General features: G+C 39.9%; 1 protein-coding gene across 1 annotated transcript in view; it reads left to right on the top strand.

The window, feature by feature from the left end:
* LOC149214108 (helicase SEN1-like) overlaps nt 1-23,139 on the top strand; it is a 70,257-nt gene extending 47,118 nt beyond the window's left edge. The window contains 4 exon segments of the mRNA XM_089392188.1: nt 19,662-19,705; nt 19,708-19,913; nt 21,974-22,190; nt 22,344-23,139. Of these exon segments, the coding sequence (XP_089248314.1) occupies nt 19,662-19,705; nt 19,708-19,913; nt 21,974-22,190; nt 22,344-22,772 (896 nt within the window). The 3' untranslated portion in view covers nt 22,773-23,139.
* Nucleotides 23,140-24,124: the final 985 nt, after the last annotated feature.

Below are 24,124 nucleotides of genomic sequence, written 5' to 3' on the forward strand. Positions count from 1 at the left end.
TTTTCTTCCTTAAGGGTGACCTCACTAATGGAAGGATGCGTGTATGATCCTCTTAGCAAAATGTTGAAGACATCAACTTCCACGAGATTGGCTTGCTCATCTGTTTGATCATCCTCTTCACTCTCCTCATCATTCGATGAAGAGTTTGGCTCAACAACATTAGTTGGGGCCAATGTGTTTGGGATTTGAGAAATAGCTTGACCTATCTTCTTCATTTTGCTTTTTGGGCAAAGGCTTTCCTTTAGGGATATAACTCGGTTTTTGGGCCCTTTCCAAGGCGATGATTTTATTCATGACAACCTTGTCACATGCATTGGCTTCTTCGGTGATCCTATCATCTTTTTGAGAATAGCGAGGAGAATTTCTTCGTGTTGATCTTTGGACTTCTTGTTGGTTTCAAATTTCGCTCTAGGGTGATCTTTGATATCAACCTTTGAGATTCACAGGTTTTCTTCAACTTCCATCGCCATTTCTTTAGCCTCGACCAAGGTGGATGGTTTCTTATCCCTCAACACATAGGTGAGGTGGCCACCCACAACTTTTATGAATTTGTCAAGAATGTTGGCATTAGATGGCTTCAAACAATCAGGTATATCTTTGACAACCCTATCAAACTTTTGAATGAATTCTCAAACATCTTTCCTTCCCTTAGTTATTTGGAAGAAATTTTCAATGTTAAAGGTACCTTGGGGATTGCATAACCACCTTTTCATGAATAGTTCCTCAAATTCATCGAAGTCCTTTACGCACCTAGGGGGAAGGCTAAGATACTAATCTCTTGCTTGTCCCCCAAGTGATAAGGCAAAAAGCATCATGATCCTATCTTCATCAAATATCATTCTAGGGGACAAATGCCAGTAGAATTCTTCAATAAAGCCATGGGCAGTCCAAGTAGCATCCCCTTTGAATTTGGGCAACCATCGATTAAATTTTTTAGGTAATGGCTTGGGATCTTTGCTTAATTTCAAAGGGTCAAAGACACTAACCAAATGCCTTTCACTCTTGGTCATCTTGGGCTGATCCCTTTCGGAGTCTGTGCTTGAAATAAATGCCATTTCTGGAGATTGATCATTGACTTTCTCGAATTTAGGGAAAAGGGAGCTTCCAACAGGTGATGGAGATCACTTTCCCCTTTTTGCAGTAGCCCTAGTCAAGGGAGGATTGGGCAATGAGTGGAGTCGCCAGAGGAATATTTACAAGAATCAATTCCTCAATGATTCACTAGGGAGGTAGACTTGCTTCCTCCCTGAAATGACGCCAAAATGTTATTGCTCAAACTAGCAGGGGACCTAAGGGGAATCCCTAAAGGGAAAATGCTAGGCCACGGGCAACATATGGAGTCTTAGCCCACTATCACCTCAGCTAAACCTCCCTTCTATTTATGAACATTCATCGATGGGAGGTACTATGGAGTCACCAATGAATGATAAGTCAATGGATATGAGTGACCCAAACCCTTTCAGAGAAGGTTTTTGAAGAATGCAACTTGCTTGCTTCCTAAGCAAGGTACTATGTGCTTCCAGGGAAAGGAGGAGGATTTTTGGGGTTAGGTGTATGAGAATAGGCTTTAAAAGGAGTTTCCCACACCCTAAATCCTTGTTAAAGTTGGTATCTTGGATGGTTCTTGAAGAATGGTCTGTTGAAGGAGCAGGACCACATGGGGCCAAGTGGACCCAGTCTAGGGTATGAAGAAGGAATATAGCAACAAATGATATTCTCACCTATAGATAGGGTGGAGAGACGGTCAAGACTCAAAGAAAATATAATTACTCAAAGAAAATATAATTCCTCAAAGATGTTGGTTTGACCCTGAGAGGTGCTAGCCATGGGGATGGGAGGGCAAAGTTTGGTCCCGAAGCTAGGGCTTGGCTTTTCTCCAAATTCCACCATCGGAATGTCTTCAAATCTAGAGGAGGGCTCCAAGAAAAGCTAGTGCAGGAGACCCTAGGAGATCCAAATTTTTTAGTGGCTATTTGTGAAAATTTTATTAGTGCAATAACTGATTTTTTTTACCTACTTATTTTCCAATAAGTTATTTACGAAATCCCTTCAATGAATATTAAAATAAATTCTACAACAGATATCACACCAGAATACAGAAACAAATACATGCACAAGTACCAAACACATCAACGTAGATATTTTTGGACAATTGTCCACGGGAAAACCCAATGGGGGAAAACCGGTGCAGCAGAGGAGGATTTTATTAATCATCTTTTCTTGAGTACAACTAGGGTGCCAAACTGGCTCACCCAATAGAGATAAATCCTCCGGCGCCTCCCCTAGACTCAGCGTCTGTCCAGCTAGCCTCTGCGTAGCTCCTAGACCCTTGGCGTCAGCCTCTGCCTCTTTGCGTCAGCACTTGGCCTCTCGACGTCACCCACGCAGGCCCTCCAGTGACTGCGCAATCCAGTTGCCTCTGCGTGGCTCCCTCTGGCTTTGCGTCTGCCTCTCTGAACTCTGCGCTAGTCCTCTGGCACTGTCTTTGCCTCTCTGTTACGTACCCGCTACCTCTTGCTGCAATCCAGTCTTCTAGTTCAAATTTCTCAGCAAGCCCTGCTCCAGAAATCGAACTGACTGGTCTCCCTTAGTGTATTTCCAACCGACCCTCAAGCCTTCTCTTATACTTTTCCTGTTGATGAATCAACGGCCGAGATTAAGTCCCTAATCAACGACTAAGATTAAAATAGACTTGATCTTCATCTCTTAGAAGCTTCTCATCCTTATCTTTATTAATACCCATTAATATTTTTATTTTCCTAAGTTTAGACTTAGGAACACATTAAAAATATTAATTATGTTAATAACTCTTCATCCGGATGGAATTTTCCAAAACGATTTTTGGGTCTTGGAGATCTCATGTGCTTTAGCCTCTCCACCAATTTTCATGGCTAGAGCACATCCGATGCTACCCCAAATCAACACTCCCTCTTAGCGAGGAATGTTCTCTAGTAATACTCCACCACTGAGCATCACCCTGATCATCTCACATCGGCACCTGTGTTGATGTTTGGCCTTCTTGCCCAACATCCTTTGCACTGTTGCATCCTGTATTGTTGCCCATGGCTCTACCACTGCAACTGTTGTTGGTCCTTCCTCCCAACACTGCTTCTACACTGCAACTCCCTCTACATCCGTGCTGCTGTGGGTGCTTCCTCCCAACACTACATCTGCACTGCAACATCATATCCATTTTTGCTGCTGAAATGGATACTTTATCATCCCCATCTTCTCCCTGAAATAAGCAAACTTTGTTCTTCCAAGGGCCTTGGTATGGATCTCTGCCACTTGTTCTACTGTAGGAGTGTAGCTCAACTGTACAGCTCCTCGTTGGACACAATCTCTGACAAAGTGACACCGAATATCAGTGTGCTTTGATCGATCATGAAATATTGGATTCTCAGAGAGCTTGATGCAACTTTGATTATCACACATGATCCTGGTCACTTCCATCCTTCTTTTGAATAGGTTCACACACAGTTTTCTAAGCCATATGGCTTCACAAGAAGCTGTGCTAGTGGCCATATATTCTACTTCAGCTGAGCTCAGAGCTACGAATTTTTGTTTCCTATTGCACCAAGAGGTCATTCTCGATCCAGTGTTGAAACAATACCGAGAGGTACTTTTCCGATCCACTGAACTTCCTGCCTAATCTGCATCAGCAAATCCACTCAATCTAATATCCTTACTCCTGGTGTACAAGAGTCCATAATCAACTCTTCCCTGTATATATCTGAGAACATGTTTGGTTGCCGCCCATTCCGCGCTCTTCGATTCCACCATGAACTGACTGAGGGTGTTGACAGTGTAACATATGTCTGGCCTAGTATTGACCAAATACATCAGGGACCTTATGAGCTACCTATATAAGGTGGGATCAACATCCTTGTCTTATGATGCATCAATTTTCTTCCAGTTGGTGATCATTGGAGTAGCCATAGGCCTATAGTCTTGCATCTTGAATCTCTTCAGAATTTCTGTAGCATATCTCCCTTGTCCAAGGAAGATCTCCCCCTTCTGCTGCCAAACTTCCAACCCTAGGAAATAATGCATCTGTCCCAAATCCTTCATGTCAAATTATGTGGCTAGATTCTGCTTGCAGTCCTCGATGAGCTTGGATGATTCGGTTAAGAAGAGATCATCCACATATAATAGTAGGATTAGACGCTCATTCTCTACAACCAGATAGTAGAGATTTGGATCTGTGTCACTCTTGACGAACCCCATCTTCTGCAAGTAGCCATCAATTCGACCATACCACGCTCTAGGCGCATGTTTGAGCTCATACAAGGCTTTCTTCAATCTGCATACATGAGACTTCTCATGTGTCTCAAAGCCTTCTAGCTGCTCAATGTATACTTCCTCTTCTATTTCTCCTTTCAAGAATGTTGTTTTGACATCCATCTGATGAATCTCCCATTCCATCTAAGCTACAAGAGATATCACGGTTCTAATAGATGTATACCTGGCTATTGGGGTGAAGGTCTCTTTGTAGTCAATTCCTTCCTTCTGAGCATACCCCTTAGCCACAAACCAGGCTTTGTATTTTTCCACACTGTCGTCTGCAGCGTATTTAATCTTGTAGATCCATCTCGAACCCACCACCGATTTGTCTTGAGGCCTAGGCACTACTTCCCAGACATCGTTCACCATTATAGAGTTGTATTCCTCTACCATTGCATCCATCCAACCTTGATGTTGAGCGGTCTCCTGAAAATCGGCAGGCTCCCCATCCTGAGCTACTAATTCCTGATATCTATCTAGCAGTTTTCGCTCCCTTTATTGTTTCTCGGTGCACTGATGCAATCTTCTACATCTTGCATAATCTGTCCAAGTTCCCGACTCGTTCTTCCTTTGGTAGTAGGTGCATCTGTTAGCTCCTCCTCTTCCTGTGATTCTTCCTGTTATGAGGAAGAATTCTTGGCTTTCGCTGGTTGAAGTGGTTTGACCAAACTCATCTTTTGACTGCTCTTTGAAAGGCATTTCTCGAGATTTTCTGAAGGCCCTATCTTCCATGAACTTCACATCTCGTCGAACCACTACCTTCCTGCTCCCTGGAAGATAGATTCTATATGCCTTAGCTTTCTTGCTATATCCCACTAGATATTCTTTCTCTACAGTGAAGACTTTCTTTAGATTAATCTTGCCCAATGTCCTATGAGGAGTTCTATTCTAGACATAGACTGCCGTGTTGCATGCTTCTGCCCATAGGAATTTTGGAATATCCTGATCATACATCATGGCCCTAACTGCTTCCATGATAGTCCTGTTCTTCCTTTTTGCTACTCCATTATGCTCTGGATTGTAAGGAGCTGTCCACTCTCTTCTGATGCCCTCCCTAGCGCAAAAATCAATGAAGTCCTTATCGACATATTCTCCACCATTGTCTGAGCGCAAAACTTTTATTTTCTTCCCTGTCAGATTCTCCACCAGAGCCTTGAACTCTTTGAATCGACAAAAAACCTCATCCTTGGTTTTTAGAAAATAAATCCAAGTTTTCTTGGAGTGGTCATCAATGAAGGTGAAGAAGTATTCGGCACCATTAAGAGCTTTAGTGGACATTGGTCCGCAGATATTTGAGTGTATCAATCCTAGCACACTCTTGGCCCTGTTTTTACTTCTAGGAAATGCTGCTTTGGCATACTTGCCTAGAGCACATCCTTTGCATACATCATCTCGTTCTGTACTGAGATCTGGAACTCCTGCTACAGTGTTCCTGAGAATTCTCAGAGCCCCATGGTGCAAATGTCCCATTCTTTTGTGCCACAGTTCATTCAAATCCTTGTTTCCATTACTGCCTATCAGTGCCATTAGTGATTCTAGCTGGACCTTGTACAACCTGTTACTCCTGATTCTGATCTGCACTTTCTTTTTCCAACTCGGGTGTTTGACGTATACTTTCTCCTTAATGAAGAAAATGTCATAGCACTTGCCTTGAAGTTGTGATACGGAAAGTAAGTTCATCCCCAGTCTTGGCACATGCAGCACATTGGTAGCACGGAGCCGTTCTCCTGTTTCTGTTTGAAAAACTATGGTACCCTTCCCTACTGGAGTGCACTTTGCCTTATTCCCCGTGGTAATTTGAAAATTCATCCTTTCCTCCTGATAATCTGAGAAACATTCCCGGATTCCTGTCGTATGCCAGGAGGTTCCACTGTCTATATACCATACCTCTGATGATGTAGAGCTTGTCACACAAACAACTTTTTCTTCCAATCTAGAAGCTAGCATAGAGAAATTGAAATTACTCTCTTGTGCAATTTTATGAAAAAATGCACGAGTCCCCTGACGTAGATGCCTTTGCATCATGATCTCGATTTGTAATTGATTTTCCCTTTCTGTCTCTGATTTCTTGCTCTGATACCATGTGAAAATTCTATTATTGCAACAACTGATTTATTTTCCAATAAGTTATTTACGAAATCCCTTTAGTAAATATTAAAATAAATTCTACAACAGATACCACACCAAAATACAGAAACAAATACATGCACAAGTATCAAATACATCAAAACAGATATTTTTGGACAATTGTCCCCGGAAAAACCCAATGCAGGAAAACTGTGCAGCAGAGGAGGATTTTATTAATCAACTTTTCTTGAGTACAACTAGGGTGCCAAACTGGCTCACCCAATAGAGATAAATCCTCCGGGCCTCCCCTAGACTCAGCGTCTATCCAGCTAGCTTCTGCACAGCTCCTAGATCCTCTGCGTCAGCGTCTGCCTCTTTGCGTTAGCACTTGGCCTCTCTGCGTCACCCACGCAGACCCTCCAGTGACTGCGCAGTCCAGCTGCCTCTCTGTGGCTCCCTCTCCGTCTGCGTCTGCCTCTCTAAACTTTGCGCTGCTCCTCCGGCACTGTCCCTACCTCTCTGTTACGTACCTACTACCTCTTGCTGCAATCCAGTCTTCTAGTTTGAATTTCTCAGCAAGCCCCGCTCCAGAAATTGAACTGACTGGTCTCCCTTAGTGTATTTCCAACCGACCCTCAAGCCTTCTCTTATACTTTTCCTGTTGATGAATAAATGACTGAGGTTAAGTCCCTAATCAACGACTAAGATTAAAATAGATTTGATCTTTGTCTCTTAGAAGCTTCTCATCCTTATCTTTATTAATACCCATTAATATTTTTATTTTCCTATGTTTAGATTTAGGAACATATTAAAAATATTAATTATTTTAATAACTCTTTATCTAGATGGAATTTTCCAAAACAATTTCTGGGTCTTGGAAATCTCATGTGCTTTAGCCTCGCCACCAATTTCCATGGATAGAGCACATTTGATGCTACCCCAAATCAACACTAGCTTGGTGGGAAATTGATGCCTTAGGCACCCCAATGTGGCTAGAATTGGGTGAAGGTAAAAACATAGGAGTTTTGGTGACCAACCTTGGTTGATCAGTGCCTTAATACTTGGGAGAATGGAGTCTATGTTGATTATGTATAAGATTTCTTGGTTCCTAGTCAAGGAGGCCTCAAAGTTACTTCACAAACCCTCTAGGTTAAGTGAAAACACTCTGGTAGCTTTTATACTTCAAATGCACAAGAGGAATGGCTTGTCAAGGTCAAATTTTACCTCTAGGAGATTTCGCTCATACTACATGGGCCAATACATGGAGAGAATGTTATAATAGAGATAATCCCACAATATTAATCAATAATTTGCATGCAACAATTAGCCTTAAAACAACGAAAATCCCATCCAGCATATGTGACAAAAGTAACAAGAATAGCACCAAATTTCATACTTCATGCAATAGAGTATATCCAACCATTCACAAATGACATTAAAGAAGCTCCAAGAGAAGATAGAACAATAACCATACATCAAAATTCATCCATAAATGCTCCAATTCATCCTCCAACAAAAAGTACAAAATTCTCTAAAGAAGAGAGAGATCCAATCCAAAGTGATGATCAAAAATGATCTCACCTTGTATTTATACACATTTAAGGAGTTCGAATTAGCCTCCTTTGCCTACATAAGCCTCGAAAATAGAATAATGTGCTAATATAATACAACCTTTTGGTGACAAGCCCACCAAACTAGCTCACAAATGAAGAAGTAAGCCTCTCAAGAGGTCAAATAATAATCTATGCATGTCGTAGGGCCCTCTAAGAGGCATAATGAGGTCCATGGGTGCCACAATGAAGAATAGGACCCTCGAAAGCAGTGGAAAAGGGGTTGGCCCTTTGTAATAACCTATGGTGCTCTAGATGACTGTGGGGGCACACAAGTGTCATCATGGGTCTCCAAACAAATCGAAGATTCTTGTAGGTTGCCCTCAAGGGCTAGGATGATAATGTAAGAGATTCCACATCATCGTAGAAGTCCTGGATCATCTGCCAAGTGTATGGTGTAGATATGGGGCCAGCTGGGTATGATGGATCAGGTGCATCCTCCTTGTCCAATAAGTGAACCACGAGCAATCTTTGAATGGTTGTGGGTATCCATGAAGTGCAATCTGCTACTGTGGAGGCCCATGGCTCTCAACGCCCACCCTATATGTGCTAATGCAGCCCTCTTGAGGATTAGGACCCCGTATAGGGAGACCAAACCTTAAAAGGAAACCATATTCAATCTTGCATGATATCCAATGTGTCCCCTAGGCTTCTAGTACAACAAGTGATTAGAGAAATCGAGTAAATGAGCTTACCTAATCATGGACCACAGGTGGGGACTTCATAATGGCCTGCCCTTCCATAATGGGTTTCAGGATGTGCCAAAATCTCCTAAAATCCAATGGGGTTAACAAGTACCCTACTAGTGGTTTCTGCTTCTAAAGGGGGTAATATAGTCAAGGTACATCCTTCAAAAGGTGGTGGTATGTGATAGATAGGTGAATGGATTAGGGAATGAGGAGGGGCAACCCTGGGTCACATGTTGGGGTACAAGGGTAGCTAACAAGAGGGAAGCCCACACTTGGGTTTATAATGTGTAGGAGGGAGAAATTGTGGTACATGAGGTGCCTTGACCTTGGTTTTTCCACCCTTCTTTATATGCCTTTTTTCCTTTTTATGATTTTCTTTGATTAATTGCTCGGGGCTCAAGGGGTTAGAGCATGATGTATAAGATATAATATTGAATTCCCCCCTTTAAGGTGGTGTGGTTCATTGCCCACCAGGGGTTGGGACAATCATGGGTTCCTATATGATGAAGAAGGCTCGTAGAACTTGTTGGAACCAGGGTGATGGCGATGATGATGGGGTAGAGCTCATGTATTGGCTTTTGTCCATGTGCTAAATGTTTTTGTCCTGACTGTCTTTTGCATTTTGTGGTACTTTTCTTGTTGAATGTGGCCATACATGCTTTTAACTTTCTTTTTAGTTGCATCAACCTTCGGGTTTCATTCCAAGCCATGATCCAAGGTGTGGCCAAGGGGAAGGGGCGAGCTGACCTTATGTGGATCCGATGGAGGAATTCAGACCCAGGTGGGAGAAATGATGGATGGTGTAATAATGAGTGGAAAGAGGGTAATATAACTGGATAAGGGAGTGGGACCACACAACCAAAACGGAGTTTCCTGTGAAATACCATCCCTGAAACCAAATGGTCAGTAAAAGAGATCTCGTTGGACTAGAATCCAAGATTAATTCCTAAAAGGGTCTAGGGGATATAAGCATAGAGCTAGCCCATTTGTTTCGCCGAATCCCCCCATTAATTCATGCGTGGAAGTGTCCATGATAAGCAAACTACAAAACTCAATTTCAAAATGACAAGGCATAGCTTTAGATTCGGGAGGCCCACCTTCAAACATACGATCATGGCAGATGGGCGAGGGACCACATGGCTAGCTGAGGTGGTAGAGAAATAGAACAATGAGCTAGCTGATGGCTGTAAGGGGCTACTGACTGCCGGTTGAGGACCATCTTGGAGAATTTTTTTCTTCTAGGGATATTACCCACAAAATGGTGGGTAGCAGGGCCCATGTCGCTTCAGGAGTGCCACATGGCAAAGAGAGCCATACAACAGGAAAAGTATATATGTGTACTTACCACTGACATTATTATTCATTATTCATTATCATTATGATGATGATCACTGCCTTGAGGAGGATGATGGTTTTGGACTTCAGTCCTGAGTGACCAACTAGTGAGCCCTAAGTATGGGTTTTGATACCAGCTGGGAGCTGTTCAGTTTATGCCTGGAGATGCCTGGAACCTTGGAGCAACATGATTGTTGGGTTGGCGTCTTGGCAGTCGATGTGGTCTGGAGGGTGCTTGGGAGCCTAGAGCGGCATGGCTGTGCGTTAGCACCTTGGTAGTCAACCTAGAGGGTGCCTGTGGCCCTAGACAACATGTCCGTTGTGTTGGCATCTTGGCCATGGATGTATGGTTCTTTTCAGTTACTGTTGGCCGTGGAGTAGCAGCCTTGGCTCAGGGGTGACCCGTGGTCTAAATTTTGTAACCGCGTGGTCTATGGCAAGGTAGAATGTGGAGAGCCTATAGCTAGTCGACATTTTATATAAATAAGTGCTCTATCTTGTGTTCCTTGCGAATTAATGATCCATGTTGAAAACCTTAGTCTGGTTTGGTGGTTTTATGTGCCATACTAACTGTCAAAGATATAATTATGTGTATATTTTGTCACTGTGAACTTCATTGATTAATCCGTTAAATGGGTATCTACTGTAATTATGTGAGCCATGTTGTCAACCCTAGCCAGGGTTACATTGCTACGAGTATTCCACTGTGTATACTTTCATTTATTTTACAAATTTCGTTAATAGAACCTTGAATTGGGTACATGTCGAATTTACCGAAATAATTTTGAGAGTTAACCATTAATTCCGTTGTATACTTTGTTAATATGTTGTAGCTTGATATTTATGCATAGTTATGTCAATGTATCATTCCATGGTACCTAGGTTTAATATATGGGAACCCTAATGCTTGTATTAATTGCCAAAAAACAACACTAATTACTTATTAAATATGCATGATTTTAAGGTTTAATACCCAAGTTACATAATTATAGGGCACTTGATAAATTTAATTGACTGATGAATTTTGAGTTTTGGTTAGGTAGTGTTGCCCAAATGGAGGTCGGGGTCATTACAAATGGTATCAGAGCACAATTTACAACATTGGGCTTAATTGCGCCAAGAATTGGAGGAAAAATGAGAAAATTTTAGATTGTTCACCAATCGTTTAACGAGTTACGAAAGTATTGTTCACCAATTGTTTGACGAAAGTCACAGTGGCTAAAATTCACTTGCCAAGGAGCAAGATGCTCAAGAATGATCACAATGTGAAATTATTGTAGGTAGAGTGAACATTTTTGAGGAAAATTTGCCAATTGTAGCCTTAGAAAGCTTACACGCAGGTCACCTCTGCGTGTTGGAGAGTATATATATATATATATATATATATATCTATATATATATATATTACCTTATATATTTTATATATACAAGGTGTTATGTAAAATGATTTGTATCCTTGTGTGAGAAGTTGATTTTGGAGAAATTATTTTATATATAATGTTTTGTATTAAACATTTTCATTTTATGTTATAGTGTTTTGTTACCCCGACGAAATGCATATATATATATATATATATATATATATATATATATGGGAAAGATATGTACATCATCGTAAGCATTGTATTTTCTAATATGAAGTGTTATAATTGTTGAATGGTGTTGTTATCGATGCCAATGGTAGTTAATGAACACTCTTAATATTTGTCTAGATTACATCATGTTGGAAGCTCCAATCGAAGGATTACTGGAAACCCTAGCTCCAGGGTTTGGATGTCTTGGTTGATGGACATACCCAACACTTGTTGGAGGGTTTTGAAGAAGAAAATTGTTGAATTTTCCCTGGAGATTCTTGCCAGTAGATTCTACTCGTCGAGTTGATTCCGGTGGTATGTGGCACGCCACGTGGTTCTTCACGGTTCACTTGATGTTGAAGTTTCCAAATGTGTGGACATAAACCCCAAAGGTTGTTCATGTGGAAGCTCTTCTTTGACCAATTCAAAAGCTCAAATTATGACAAGGGTTTAAAATTTCCAAATTTATGGATCAAGTAAAGAAAGTTGGACCTTCATCAAACTTTAAGACCACTATATTTTATGAAGGGTTTTAAAAGACCATTTCATATTTACAAAGGGATCTTAGTCTCAAAGAAAATTGAAACCCTAACTCCAAAGAGGGTAGCGGCCTCACCTTGGGTGTTCAAAGTTTTCTCCAACGGCTCACCCTTAAAAGCCTCTCAATTATTTTTATCAAATTTAAACAAAGTTTTCTCCAACGGCTGACCCTTAAAAGCCCCACAATCATCTATAAAAAGAAGCCATATTTCACCTCCATTGATATGAAAATTTCAACGATTATCTTGTGAACTTATTTTCTGATTTCTCGGCCCCCGTGGAGACAATGTTATATCTGAAGAGAGGGTAATGTTCTTTTCTTTTTATTCTGGCTCAGGGATTCATTAGGCCTGTTCAGGAAAGGAGATACCATTAAGGCTCAGTCCTATTAGGTCTATTACACTATGGTTTGAAGCAATGTTGCAGGAAGCGCCAACCCCCCCGGTTCCAAGCCCCGAAGCGCGTCCCGTGCGGATGCGTCCAGGAAGCGTCCTCTGAAGTGCGCTTCCAAAATTTGGAAGCGCGCTTCCGCCTGTTTTTGACACTTCCTGGAAATTTCTGAAGCTTTCCTCCGAAGCGCACTTCGTACGACGCTTTGGCCGCATGAAGCGTGGCGTTTCGAAGGGCGAAGCGTACGCTTCCCGTATGGTTCCGTACGATTCTTGTGGGTCCACCTTGGGTTAGGGTGAGGAATGAAGGCAAAAAAAAATATATATATATATATATATAATATAGCAGATGCTCCCTCATGGTAATGTTAAATTCCTAAAGTAAAAGTGACATTCTCCTTTATTTTTCATTTTCATCCTTTTACTTAAATTTTTAACATTACCATGAAATGACTCAGGATGTTTGAGAGTGGTTCCAGCCTCATTGGACTTCATATGGAGAAAATAAAATTTCATATCCTATTCAAAATTCAGCAGACTTAATAGTTTTCAGGAATTCAGGATCAATGGGATTGTGGCATTTCATTAGATTATATCAAGTATGAAGGTATGCGATTAGCATTTAATCAAGAGCACCAAGCCCTATATGTACCCTAGTGTTGGTGGTGTTAATTTTTGAACTCCTTTGTCATGCCCTTAGCAAAAAATTACCTTTCAATCAAGTCAAAATCATCGATCAAGCATGTTAAGCTTTTTCTACCATATTTTAAGTCTTGAATTAGGTAGTTTGATCAAAATTGGGCAATGTTGACTAATATCCCTAGACAATCGAGGTAGAGGCAAAGGCTAGACAATCTAGATTCTAGATGGTTGATGCTTGAATAATTAATCATTAATGTACAATGGATGCTATATCTATCTTGATTTATGCAAAAATATGCATGTTTTCATGTCTTCTACAACTAATTTGGTATTTGGGATGTTTGTTCTGAGTATAATTCAAAAAAATTATATATATATATATATATATATATATATATAGTAGACGCTTCGCTTCCTAGGTTTTTGGAAAATGACGCTTCTGCGTCCCCGCTTCCAAAAAACGTACCCACTTCGTCGCCGCTTTGTGCAACATTGGTTTGAAGACTAACACTGGCAAGGATCTCGGCCTTCTGAATTGGTTGCGGATAGCCTTAAAATTATATGTCTATACTGTGCAGTTGGCTCAACACTTTTGGTGCATACCCGAACTCACAATCTGTGGAGACCAGCAAAAGGGTTTTGCTTCTCTCTTCTGAACAGTGAAGAAGTATGGTTGGTTTGTAGTTCGGTTCAATCCTGGTTAGGGATTATCTTTACAAGCAAATTTGGTAGCTCCTATTACTGTGATTCTACCCCTATATAGGGCGCCAGTTCTAAACATGAATATCATCTCTGAGACAGCAAAAATGGTTGATTATCTTTTCTGAAGCAGCTAAACTTGAAGGGTTGTTTGTTGGGTGTTAATAGTTTCGGTTGATCTGTGCATGGTTCTAAGATTGTTGTTACAGGTATTTTGAATACAATCTAAAACAATGGAACGCTGAGGAATGTTGAGAAACTGAAATATGTTTGACTCCTGAACTAATTCTCATCGCTTGAAATAATCTCTGTTTAAGGTTGGGATTCATTAGCATTTGAGTTTTAGTGGGTTGTTGACCTTTGTGAAAGCTGTGCAATAACAACACGACTGATAACCTCAGAAGCAAGCTGTATTGAATTGATTATTGTATACATTTTGAAGATTGCAGTCCATAAGTATTTCTGAAATCGTGACTGGTTCAGTGGTTACACTCATGCATGAGCCTAATTGGAGTTGCCTAATTTTTGGTGCATGCTGGAGTATGATTTGTTGAACACAATTCTGGGCTTCTGTGACAACATAAGTCTGAATAAATTCATTATTTATGAACACACAAACTTGGCAATGGCACAGAGTTAGTAGTTGAGGTTGGCTCCTTGTAAATATGCCACGAGTCTAATATATTTCATTACGTGGCTCTCGTCAATGCATTGAGTTGGTATCGAGAGATCGTAGTTTAAAGTCATGAAGTCTAATCCTTGAAGGTTCATAAAATTAAACTTTAATTTTATAAAGTTTCAGTTTGTCGAATAAGTAGTCAGCCATAAATTAACCATTTCGTAGCACCAGCTCTGAACTTGTATGATTTGTAGAACAGTGCCTGGAAATATGAAACTGTAGAACAATTAATCTATTATGTGTTTTATGCGTTTCCAAAAGCCAAATCTGAAACAAGAAGAATAACTGATATCGTAATTAAATAACAGATTTTGTTGAAGTGATTATAGTAATTGTGGTTCGCAGTGTGGACAGACCTAAGCGGATTGATGAATCATTTGCTTGGGGAACTTCCTATGTAGGGTTATTGTGAAGGTTTCATATTTGTTATTTAGGGTTGGGAGTAGCATGTCAAAATGTGTCTGCAGTAAGGACAAAGACAGTGATTGAACACTTGGACAGTGCCACTGATCTACGTAACAATGCTCTTGTATAGGACAAAGAATCTTGACACGACAGTCATCTTTAATATGGCAGAAATTTGATATGACTGTGATGACTTGAATTTATATGTCATTGACTTTGACATAGTAATGAAGCTTCTTACATATTAGTGAACCTGGTGAAAGATAGTGGCAGTATCTCTCACGACAGTATGATAGAGACAGTGACTTGACTTGACTTGACAGTATTGATGATAGTGACTCTTGTTGTGATTTGATGATGTGACTTGACTTGACAGCCTTGTTGACAATAGATGTGAAAGTGATTTACTTTACATCACAACATTTCTGTAACCCTAGTAACAGTGACCTATAACAAAGACCTGGCATATGACAGTGATACCTACAGTGATCTTGATGCAATGATTGACCTATTGTGATTGACAATCATGATTATGATGTTCTCCAATTGCAGCAGTGAGCAGTTGTAAATTGTGGAGTGGACAAAGATAGCAGGATTGAGTAGTGGTTATATATGGCATTGAGCAGAGGCAGATTGATGACAGGACACTTGGCAGAATTGATTGTCCAGCAAGAGAGTGGTGATTTGTGAAGTCAGGGTTTGAGGAAATGATGCAAAAGCACATACTAGGGTTTGTTGTGCAGATTGAGATGTGGCGGTTTGATCATTGCAGTTTCTTTCATATTGCTTTTAAAACACGTGGATCAAGTCTGAAAATTGTGAAACGTGGTCCGTTGACTGATCAGAGTGGCAGGGTGGTTCAAAGCAAGAGAGTGTAGTCTCCTTCAGGTTAAAGCCTGAGAACACTTCAGGGCAGCATGGTGGTGCTAGGGCAGGTTGGAGACTGCACAGGGCACTGGTGCATCCATCCAATTGCAGTTGGTATATAGGGTGTTGGAGCACCTTCAAGTTGGAGTCTATAAACTAGGCCATTGGGGTGTCGTGCCAGATGCAGTTGGTAAATAGGGCATTGGAGTGTCCTACAAGTTGGAGCCTCCTTCAGTTGGAGCTGAAAACTTGATGTAAATCTTTTGAAGACAAATATTAAGAAGCGTTTGATGGCTTTTGTCCCAGAGGGGTTTCCACCTAAAAATCCGTGTCTATTGTCTCAATTTGTTATGCATTGTTGTATGGTGTTGCTGATTTTTATGTTTATCTAATGCTAATGACATTTAATGTTCTGTGGAATTAATAATATACTAATTGATAAGAAATATTGATTCACCCCCTTCTTAGTATTTCCAACAATTGGTATCAGAGCAGGGTCCTTCAGTAGTAGCTTAACTGCTGGAAGGCATATCTTAGAGTACAGAGATGGGAAAATCGAAGAAGCAAGCCACCACACATTCAAAGAATGTTCCAGGTATTGAAATAATTTCAAATTCTATTACTGTTGACAAAGAAAATGACACAGGAAGAGTGTTATTCATGGCTAGGGATAACAGGAAGGAAGCTCCTGAAGAAGAAGATGAACGAGATCGAATTTCAAAATGAACTGTCAGCGTTATAAAGGAGCTTAAGGTTGAAAAATAATCATCAACTATTAATTCTCCTGCTGCTCCAAGAGTGCCTGCACATAGGCTCCACAATTTGCCTGCTAGCAACGCTCTTGCTCCACTAAGATGTTTGCTCATTGGGTCTTCTGGATCTGCCCTCTTATCAGTGATTTGCCACACCAAATCCCTGAACTAGAGCTCCATCAAATCTTCCTCCGAACAATCTCTTTTGTGCTCCAAGGATCACTATACATGAGGTCTTCCAGATCTTCCCATTATCCATCTCCTTGCTGCTCCAAGGGTGACAGAACATAGGGCTTCTACCCTCTACATACTTGCTGACAAGAAACATTGTTCACAACTTTGTTTATGAACAATACTCAACTAGCTTCACATAGTGTCTTAGCTACTCCAACGTCATTGTCATAAGGCCTTCCAGATCTGCCCACTTGTCAACCTTCTTAGCTACTTCAGAATGTTGATCCTAGGGCATCATCAAATCTGCCCACTAACTGACTTTTGCTCCTCCATAAGGTCAGTTCTAAGGAACACATGCACAACCCTCTTATCAACGATAAGTTTGCTACTTATCCACTGAACTAGGGCTATGTTCACTGTTGTTCAAAACCCTTGAACATACCTCATGATCCTTCAAACTTCATCAATTCAGTACAACACCATCACGTCTGTCCATCACATCACTTTGTACATACTAGGAGACACACTTCGGCCCCTTTCTAGATGCTTGTACCAACGCTGATCACAAAGATATACTGCCTTATTTATAGTGACAAGATAGACTTCTTGTCAACACCCATCAAGGTCTCGGCCTCTGTCAATCAAGCATGAAATCAAGGCGGACTTTCAATGCTCCTTGAACAAACATTAGGATAGAACTATAGTTAATTGAACAACCCTAAACTGGGGTTCCAAACCTTTGTCCAAAACCCTTGGGCAGACCGCCATCTCCTAGCAACTAATCAACATGAGAACCAAGTCAATGTACCTCAAACTAGGTCTCGGTCCTGTGGAATGTGACTGAGGTTTTTCGGCCCTAGTTAGGGCACCTGTACCAAATTTTCTCAATCTCAAAGCCTCCTTTCAATGCTATGGAGATCCCTCATCTAGGCCCTCTTCTCCAACATTGGTCCTCTAGAGCATGCAACCCTCCTTTTTGCAAGAAACTAGGCCTTACGACCCTCCAATATATTGCTCACAAGGGTCTCGCCCTCTCCTTAAAACCGGACTTTATGTGTCCTGCTACATAGAGGAAATCTGCCCAAAACTTGTGCCCAAAACCTCCAAACAAACTCGGCCAACAACTGCGCCTACACGGCCAGACCAGATCTAGGGAAAACAGAATGAACCATGACCTTCTCCACACTTTGGCTTGGCTCCTTAGGCCTGTGGCCTCTCAGATTTGATCCTCCACTTGATCACATTGCTCTTGGATGGTTTCCAAATGATTCTGTCCTCTTGCCTTCTTATAGTTTCCTATGAAGACAACGGCTAGCCCTCAAGGGGGTCTCTTCAAGCCTAGCCAGCTTGATCTTTTTCAACGATAACCCCAACTAACTTAAGACAAGGGTCTCTTCCATTTGATTTTGCCATCGCATCGTTGCCTTAGGTCAACCTTGGTCCATTAAGGTTGCTCACATGCAAACAAAGATTAAACAATTAGTTTCTTGACTTAGTTTCGCGTCCACACCTTGGGTACAAAACCCCCAGCTTGGGTACACCGCCCACAAAACCTTTTTGTGGTCAAACCTCTCACAAACCCATCACTTAGGGTTGTGGAGTACCTCCCAAGCTATGCAAATGAACAGTCTCCAGATTAACCCTTGCATGAACATTAATAACTCAAACTTTACCCTATTAGACTCAAGTGCTTGCTACATCAATCCTATCTTGTGCATGTGTCCATATTCTCCACTTGTCCATCCCAGAAGCTGCAACTTGTCACAACTAGAAGCTGTCGTGTCATCTGGGGATTTGCCATATGTCACCCTGCCATAAAGAGACATGGCAAAAATAGCAGCCCCCTAAAAGATAGGAAAAATAGAAAATGTCCAGCACTGTTAAGGGAACCCTGCTAATATAGCACACCTAGAAATAGGCACTACTAAATATAGAAAATCCTGGCATGTCCATGAAATTATACTCATTGGACTTGATTTTCAGCTAGGAGTCTGAATATGGGATTAGAATGGACATGCAATCCTCTGCTAAAAATAGCAATGTCTGGCTTGTTGCTTCAAAATATCTTATCAGAATCGTGGGTTTGCAAGGATCTCAAATATATCATCATCTCTCACAATGTGCAAGTCTCAGAACTGTAGCCACCGTAGAAAGTATCATGAATGTAATCACTAAAATGCTCAATGGAATCTTGAGCTCATGAAGACTCCGAATATATGATCAATACTGCCATGCAGACCTCCGAACCTTGTCTCCTAGAATGTAGGAGAAGTGCTAAAAATAGCAATCCTGTCCAAAGCTGATGAAAAGCTTTATACTCTCACTGAAAACCAACTCTGAACCAGGACGAAATCACTGAACTAGCCTGGATCTGAACTCTGTTTGAGCTCAATCTCTGACTCAGAAAAAACTGTCTCTGGACTCGGATTCTGAACACCAGCCTGATGAAATAAGCTGGCCCTTAACCCTCCAGTTTGCAAAGGAACGGGGTTAACAATGCCTAAACTAATTGATTCCTAGTGCATTAGCATCAATATTGCAAAGATCTTTTTGGGGAATATGTTGTTGAGGGCCTGGAAAAAACTTATTTAACATATCAAGAAAAATATGTATAAGCATAATCTTGGACCAAAAAACTTTATTAAAATCAGTGACCTGAAAAACTCCAATAAAATTGAAAAGCGATATTCGCAACAGTTATTAGCATTGATTAATGATGATTATAAGTTCCATAAACATATGTTCCTTTGTTGTCAAGTTGATTCTACAATTCATTTGCTATATTAGAATATAGTTTTGTAAATCATTCCAAGATGTGATTTTTCCTTAAAACGTGATTTCAAGTATTTGTTAATGCATAAATTTCAATATGAAATCTTCGTAAGGTAATTTCTATATTCTGTCCATAAATTTTTATAATTCAAGCTGCATTTTCTAATTTCAATTTGTAATTAGTTTGTTCTTGTAGGAGCAACTCAAAAATTAGCGTTGGTGTGATAGCACCATACCGGCACAAGTTCTTTTCTTGGACAGTGAGTTAAGTACAAAAGATAAATGGAAGAACACTCTTGATGTAGAGGTTAAATCAGTTGATGGGTTTCAAGGTGGAGAAAAAGATATTATAATAATTTCCACTGTTCGTACTGGAAGCAAAATTGGCTTCCTTTCTAATGAGCAGCGCACTAATGTGGCTTTAACACGTGCAAGGTAGCTTTGTCTTTTCATGTCTCTTTGGTTTGAGCATCTTGCAATCTCAATCCCTCTCATGTTATGTTATGATTTAGAAGTAAAGTTGAAGTTTACGTAATCAATTGAATGAATGAATGATATTTTAACTTCTACGAGATTAAAAATAGTCTATGGGACTACCAGCCTCCTTGTTTTTCGCCTTTTGCAATCCAGTTTTTTTCTTATTGAAATTGATGATGAGCTGGCCCAACCTTCTAACAGTCCCTCGCTGAAAAGACAATGCCGAGGTACTGATGCTAACATATTGCCATAACTTTCTCTGATGTCTCTGAAAGCATCACATTCCAAAATGAAATTTTTTTCCAATTCCACTGCCCCAGAAGTTCAAAATGTACACACTTGTTCTTCCCAAGCTTCTTTAGGTTTTTTCCACCGTCCCATTTCACACCAAAGTTTATGCGAGTTAGTTATTAATTGAGCAATAAGAATCTTTGCTCTCCATGAAATGTTTTTCCAATTCCACTGCCCCATAAGTTCAAAATGTACACACTTGTTCTTCCCAAGCTTCTTTAGGTTTTTTCCACTGTCCCATTTCACACCAAAGTTTATGCGAGTTAGTTATTAATTGAGCAATAAGAATCTTTGCTCTCCATGAAATGCTAGCTCCAATGTACTCTTTTTGTTGGAGATCACAAGTGGAGTTGAATCCCTCAACATAATACTTCTTTGTACCCAACTCTTTTCCCCATATATGCTTATGGAACTTCTTCATAACAAATTTTTTTAACTCCCTGCTATTTGAGGAACAAACATTTAGGTAGATATCCCATTTGTTGTTTTGTCTCATCCATGTTTTCTTTCTTTCACTCATGCCTTCATTGAATATAACTTTAGGCCATCTACTTACTCCCATTTGCTCAATTCTTTTTAGATATCTTATAAGATGCACCGTAGCAATTGCTTCGATGGGAGCTACTCTCGTTTCACTCAACATTATCTCATAAGGAACTGAAGTTTTATTTTGAACTTGCTCATGATCAAGTGGTTTTTTGGATTTTCTCAATTTGTTTCCATTTTGAGATGGGGTTACTGCTAGCCCATAATTCACACCCATATAGTATCACTGGAAAAACTAGGAGCCCAGAAAGGACTTTAATCGTTTTCCAATCCCATAACTCTGCCTCTATACATCTGCTTTGAAGAGCATATAATGCTTTCCACCCTCCTAAAATTCTCTTCTTTCTGCAGTCCTCCCAATTAAGCTTCTTGTTGAAATCGATCCTGTGGTACTTGTTCTCATTTACTTCTTCAAGAATATTACCCTCTTAAAGAAGAACGTACGTTGGCTCTGCTTTTTATTAGAGAAAATCATTATTTTGGTCTTGCTGGTATTAACTTGCATCCCCGTTTCTCTTTAAAAATGCTCAAGGGCATATAGGTGCAACTGCAATCCATGTGTCAATTTTGCAATCAATACAAGGTTATCAGCGTACAAAGGAAGCTTTATCAGAAACTCCCCCAACTTAACACCATCTCTACCTTGCAGATTTAGCCACTCTTCTAGTTTATCAATATATAAACCAAAAAGAATAGGGGATAAATGGCAGCCTTGCTTGACTCCAATGTCACTTAAGCTTTCCAAAATTCCTACTGAAGGTCTAATTTGACTTTCACCTCTTCATATAGCCTATGGACAGCAGCTCTATAATGCAAAGGAATTTCAAGTTCTTCCATTCTAAGCCACAACTTATCTCTAGGGACCATGTCAAATGCCTTTTTGAAGTCAACAAAGCAGAAAAATACTTCTTATTTTCCCCCCAAGCCTTTTCAATAATGTCTCTCAACATGATACTATCATCCACTATAGAATGATTTGACCTAAAACCTGCTTGCCCTTTTGCACATTTTTCTTTTTCTGCCCACTTACTGATTTTATTTTCTACCCTGCTGCCAAATAACTTTGCAAACAAAGAATTAATCATGATGGTTCTATAATTGCAAAGTTCTATTGTAATGCATCGTAACTTTGTAGCTTTGCTTTTGGGATCTAAGTATGCCACTTCATCGTTTCTGAATAGGTTTGGTCTTTGGATTGTTGGGCATGGGCCAACACTAGTTAAAAGCAAATCTGTATGGAAGAAGATTGTAAAGGATGCCATTTCAAGGAATTGTTTGCCAAATGCTAGCATGGATAATGAAATCGTACAAGTAATAAGAAAAGTAAAAGCTGGTTTGGATCCACTAGAAGATCCACTGATCAAGGATCCGGTCATCAAGAACAATACTGTTTTGAAGGTATTTAAGATGACACAACCACTCTTTCGAAGTAGATAAAGTGTTTTACTTTAGAGAGTTCTTTGACTACACTTTTCTTTAGTATCTGTATTTTGTTTTCCTAGCTTATTCAAGTTTTGTCACTTGTATTTATTTGTTATTTATGCCGTTAAGGATTTTCTTTGGGTTCCAAAGCGAGGATGTGCAAGGAAAGCCATGGAGGACATCAATGAGGCAATGATGAATATGAGCTTGAACGAGAACAATCAAAAGAAGAACAGGATTCAAATTTCCAATACGAAGCAGCCCCTCATATTCTATGTGAATCTTGTTAAGAGATACCTGAAAAAACGTGATGAAGTGGAGCTTTCAGGTCTAGAAGACGACATAGAGACGGTTGTGACAGTAGCTGAAATATTGAAGAACAGTGGGCTGGCATTAGAAAAGAGAATCTTGACTTCTACTGTTGACATGATAGATGATGCAAATAGCAGGCCAATCCCAAGGGTTACGATTGAAATAACTTTGACGAAATCACCCAATTTTGAGGACTTGGTGGATGATGTTGCTGAGGAAAGATTACTTGAAGATTATGACAGATAGCAGCCAGACACTAAACAAAGATATTGGTTGCAGCAGGACACTTTGTCTTGTATTAAGCTAGAGTCGTGAAGGATTGTAACGTGCTAGGTGATTACATGCTGCGATGTCATCAAAAGAAAGCAGGTTACACAAGGTTGCATGTATCATGTATGTTGGACTCTATAAATAATGAATTTGGGCAAATAATTTTTTTCGCCGATTTTCCGAAAACACAAAAAACATTATTGAGATTCCAATTGTTTATGATATAATCCAAGCATAAAATTTGACACGGAATTTTATGGCTGTTAGAATCTTCTTTCAATTGTTGGAGGACGAATCCATCATGAGCAATAGAAATTATATGATACTGGTTTTAGGTGTTTCAGTCCATTTAATGCTATATAGATTTGAAATGAGTGTAGTCTCTCTTTTCCTTTTCTACACTTTAATTTTGTTTGATAAGTTTTGATCAAGTTTTTGGGAAAAATATTGCACTATTTAGATCAAGCTCTTTTATCTGTTTTAAACTCTCGTCTTAGGTGCAAAGTCCTTACCAAGTGAAATTTGAAGTGGTTTTTGGAAGGATTACCGCTATCACCTTAACACCTTCTTCTCTCACTTCAGGATGACTTGTGACCAACACAGAGTGGGTTCACTATAACTACTAAGTCCAAATGTGTATGATAAACAATGAATGGTTTATGGACTTATTAGAAATCTGTTATATGTATTTTCTGAAATCTAAGAGTTGTGGATTTAGATGAACTGAATTTTCAGTATAGTGTTAGGCACAAAAAATTATGTGCTAGACTTCTCTGGAAAATCTGTAGCATAATAAACAACTGAAGTTTTCAGATCTGTTGAGCGGAAATAAGAGTTACTTTTGTTTTTTAAATCCTTTCTAAATATTTTTGATATGTTTTAAAGTGGGACTAGTGCCTAACAAGACATTGAGAATATGGGGCTGAAAAGGGCTCTTGGAAGGCAATCTCAATGAGGAGATGATGGGAAATACGGCTGCAATTTACAAGCTAGATTTACCGTCATCTAGTTGTCTTAAAATTCAGAAATATGTAATGGGAGATTACTAGTGTAGATAAACTCAATGGTTATGGGTTTCTATTATGCCAAGGATATATAACACATGCATATAACCAAATAAGGATATACAACACATGCATATAACCAAATGAAGGGAGTCGTATAAATGTAATGATAAATTTGATGAAAGAGAAATTGCGTTAACCATTTTAGCATCTCACAACCATAAGCCAAGCAAATTTCTTCTACTTAAGATAAAATAATTATGTAGAAGAAGACCTCATTAAATGAAGCATCTTACTTAATCATCCAAATAACACCAATGAGAT

This window comes from Pinus tabuliformis, chromosome 1_1 (genome assembly GCF_031772625.1).
Source record: "Pinus tabuliformis cultivar Carrire ecotype Pingquan chromosome 1_1, CPIR1, whole genome shotgun sequence".
NCBI classification, from domain to species: domain Eukaryota; kingdom Viridiplantae; phylum Streptophyta; class Pinopsida; order Pinales; family Pinaceae; genus Pinus; species Pinus tabuliformis.